Here is a 4400-nt window from a genome sequence, read left to right on the forward strand (position 1 = left end):
GGGGGGGGGCCTTTTTTGTTTTTGTTTTGTTTTGGGTTCACCACATTTTATGTTCATTTAAAATCACATTTCTGCGCAGACTTTATTGCAAAAAAAAGGTTGATCAAAGGCTCAAATAATAGCTCTTGCCCCTCCAAGTAGGAAAAAACCCTGTCCTCCCTCAGATGTATCGAACTAGATCAACTTGTGATTTAACGAAACTTCCTACAACCTGCAGAGGGTTGTACGCCCCAGGCACGCTAACTACAATACTTCATTCTCGAGAGAAAGATAAACAAAATATTGTGTTATTTTACAAAATTCTTCCTTTTTGAGCTTTACGTATGACTCAGAAATGCCGCACGCACACACTAATCTAAAAAAAACCGGAAGAGAGAAGTCAAAAATGTTCTTTCTTGGTGTTTCAAATGGGACACCCGGAATTAATACAGATTGTAAAGCAGGCACGCAGAATTTGATGGTAAACGGGAATTTGAGCTATACAAAATATGCTATTTATTTTAATTTTATATTCCAAAAAAAACAAAAAAGTGTGCAGCAAATATCATATAACCTATACATGATACGAATTTTCATAAATGATCTAGTTAACAAACTGAACAAATAGATATTATAAATTAAACATTAGCTAAACCCTGAAACCAAGAGGCCGATCCATATTAGCTAGACACGTCCTGCTGGTTCCAAATAACATATGTACGCATCGATTGTAAATGAACGGAGCTAATTATAATTTTGGTTTCGTTAATTTCTGCTGCATGGTCAGAATTTTATAACGGCATTAATTTACCTGATTCAAAATCATGTGTATTGATATGTGTGTCTGTATGCATGTATGTGTGTGTGTATGTATGTGTGTGCACGCGTGCGTGCTGTGTGTGTGTGGGGGGGGGGGTGTGCGTGCATGCGTGTATTTATTATTTATTTGCACTTGATCTCTTGCTTTTGGGCGTTTATCCCTATGAATGTGCTTTTAAGTGTGTTTGTGTATGTGTTTGTGTGAGTTTACGTGTATGTATGTGTCTTTGTATGTATGTGTGTTTGTGTGAGCGTATATAAGTGTGTGTTTGCATTAAGTTGTATATGACGTAGGTCATGTTATAAAAATAACATTTTGGTGCTTTAATTAGTGTTCATAGCACCAACATGAAAAAAAAGGAAAATTGTAATTTTTTCTCCTATCACATGGCGGATATTCTTTTGTTTTGTTGTTGTTGATGTTGTTGTTGTTGTTGTTGTTGTTGTTGTTGTTGTTGTTGTTGTTGTTGTTGTTGTTGTTGTTGTTGTTGAAGTTTGGATCTTTGTTTATCTGAAGCAGCAATAAAATGTTATCATTTTCACCCAAGCAAGACAGTAGGTTTAACTCAACTTGAGGAATACCAAGCCATCATGTGCTCGGTGCGTAATGATAATGACGTTGGCTGTCCTGGCTACAGCAGAAACGCGCGGAGCACGCCTATGGCTCGATATCCTCTAATGCTGAGTTAAACCTACCCTCTTTCTTGCGTGACAATGATCACATTTTATTGCAGCTTTTTGCATATAAACATAGTAATTAGGAACAAAGAATCCAAAAAATCCGCTAGGTCTTCAGGAAAAGAGGCCACGTTTCTGGGGGGGGGGGTGACGTTGTTTTTGCAGCATAGCCTAACTTAGAATTATTCAAGTGGAAGGCAAAGCGTAAAGATTCAACATACTTCTCTTTTTTTACACAATCAAAAAGTGGTGTCTTTCTTTTGATCGCCAGTATACATTTCTATTAGAAATATGTTTTGATTTCCTTTGAATTGGACTACAATAGTCTCTATGTGTCTTCCCAAACCACATTTTTGTTCCGAAGTCGTAATGTTTTACTAATTAAAGGCCACATTTTTCCTAGTCCAATGGACTTTTTTCTGCATTTCTTGTCGAGGCTAATAAAAACATTTGGCATACATCCCGGAAAAACCCTCTTTCTAGTATTACTCTTAGTGTATAGCACACTACGTCATGGTCTTTGTCTTCCGTGGTCAAACCCACTTTGTTTCAGTAGCAAGGCACACAACGTTATCAACATGATTTGTGAGGCATCGTGGTGAAATCAGGCGCTCGTCAACATTATAATATCAAAGAAACTGGCGTTTTTCTGGCCGTTAGGCAATTTTTTTCTAATTTTCTTTTTTTGGCTCCGCACCGTTAATGTCCATTAAAAAATCTATTTCTGTAGTGGTTTTACAACCAAAAAAAACAGTGATTAAAGGCACAAAAACTGAAAATGTTCAGTTTCCAGGGACTCGCAAGCTATGGAAATGACCACACTTTGACGGCCATTTTCTCGTAAATTTTACCTCTGAAACAAACGACCCTCACCTCTTTCAACTGCAAATATCTCGACTTCTGTTCAACATAGATTGACATTTTTTCACCAAAAGAAAGGGAAAGGAAGAGGCTTTAAGATGATAGCAATAACCCCATGTGCCCAAAAATTGACGAGAGCCTGATTCCACAACGTCAGGCCACGTTTTATTTACTGTATCCGAGGCCTATTTCAAATGTCGATCATGGCCCATTTGGGAGAATAATTAGATTCACTGTAAGTTGTAAATCAGCTACATAATTTGTAATTCATTAATTAACAAAGTCAAAGTCAAAACGTTGCTTATAAGCGATCGATGGCTACTATTTTTTATTTGCTCAAAAGACAAACCAAACTATGTATAATATTGTCCATATTTGAAATAAGTTGCTGTTTTCTGTCAAAGTAATGTCAGCGAAAAACCGCCCTATTCTTCAAACGCACCACTACTACTAATATCAAATAGATTAATGTGCTACTTTTTTACAAGCAATATGCTTAGTGGTGTTGCTTTTTAAACTTTTCAGGGTTTGAACATCTGACTTTAGAATTGAACTCGTCAGCTGCGGAGTGATTTCGTACAGCTACATATCAACTCACAAAGAGCCTTGCGTATAAAGCGTCTCTCATTTATTAGTCAAGTAGGGAAATAAAAATCTTTCTGCACTTGTTTTGTTTATGTTATGCACATTAAAAAAAATTTATTTCGTTGTTATTGTCATTTTGTTTTACGGGAAATTTTTAAAAATGAGAGATTTGTTTAAAGATATCTTGACAAAACATGGGTATGAAAGTAGACTATAAAAGTGAATTGTTTAAATCCATGGTTAAAATCTAAGTCTATAAGATACAAAAACGAAGTGAAAGGAAATTTTAAAATCAAGAAGCAGAAAAAGGGATAGAGGACCAAAACCCAAAGAGGGGCGAGGGATGGTGGACAGAGAAAAGAATCAGAAGTAACATAAGCGTCACGGCGAGATGGAATTAGACTCTCTCGTCAATTGGGCATATGGACTTATTGGTATAATCTTAAAGCTTCTATTCTTTTTTCTTTAGCTTGCTTTAGATGGAATAAACACTTAATTAACTTGAATAAAACTCGACATGTTTGCGACTGAAAGAGGTGGGGGTCGTCTAGTGTCTTTAGCAAAATTGACAAGAAAATGGTGACTTCCAAAGCTGGAATGTCCTTGGAAACTGTAAATTTACATTTCTTCAAGCCTAAAATCAACGTTTTCCAGTAAAATCCTCACAGAAATGTGTTTTTAAATGGACATAAAATGTGTCTAGCAAAAAAAGAAAAGAAAGAAAAGAAAACAGCAGCAACAACCCCAAAAAATTCATATAGACTCCTTCCCAAAGAGCGAAGAAATGTTGGTTTCTTTGATTTCATTGCCTTAACGAGCACCTGTTTCACCACAATACTACAGTAATACATGAAAGTACATACATTTAAGGTACTTACAAAGACAAACACTTATATGAATATTTTTAAAAGTTATAAGATGATGCTAAAAACCAACAACATTTAATGAAGGAATCAAATAACTAACTAATTCAGCCGCTTATCTCAACACAATCACACCATACCCATGATGAGCTCCGTGAAATTGAGCTCACTCTCAAAACAGTTGACGAATTACTCCACAAAAGGGATGGACGTGTCAATGATGGGCTGGTCTGTGAGGTTGTTGTGAGCTTCGAGCCCGCTCTCGACAACTGGGTGTCTCTCTTCTCACCTTCTCTGTTATATCAAACGACGCCGTATCCTCATTACCGGACGCGCCTCTCACTCTCTCCACCCACAAACGATCCTTTCCTCCATAATAATATTTAAATTACCCAACGGACCACAACAAATTGCTCTCTCTCTCTCTCTCTCTCTCTCTTTCTCTTTCTCTCTCTCTCTCTCTCTCTGTCTCTCTGCCTTTTTCTCTCTGTCTCTCTCTGTCTCTCTCTCTGTCTCTCTTTATCTCCCTCTGTCTGTCTGTCTGTCTGTCTGTCTGTATCTCTCTCTCTGTCTTTCTCTCCTTCTCTCTCTCTGTCTCTCTCTGTCTCTCTCTCT

General features: G+C 37.1%; 1 protein-coding gene across 1 annotated transcript in view; it reads right to left on the bottom strand.

The window, feature by feature from the left end:
* The window catches only part of LOC101845913 (solute carrier family 28 member 3), a 33850-nt gene extending 29700 nt beyond the window's left edge, over window positions 1-4150 (bottom strand). The window contains exon 1 of the mRNA XM_005096156.3: window positions 3926-4150. Coding sequence (XP_005096213.2) covers window positions 3926-3929 — 4 coding nt within the window. The 5' untranslated portion in view covers window positions 3930-4150. The remainder of the gene's footprint in view (window positions 1-3925) is intronic.
* Window positions 4151-4400: the final 250 nt, after the last annotated feature.

Source organism: Aplysia californica, unplaced genomic scaffold (assembly GCF_000002075.1).
Source record: "Aplysia californica isolate F4 #8 unplaced genomic scaffold, AplCal3.0 scaffold00122, whole genome shotgun sequence".
Taxonomy (NCBI): Eukaryota; Metazoa; Mollusca; class Gastropoda; order Aplysiida; family Aplysiidae; genus Aplysia; species Aplysia californica.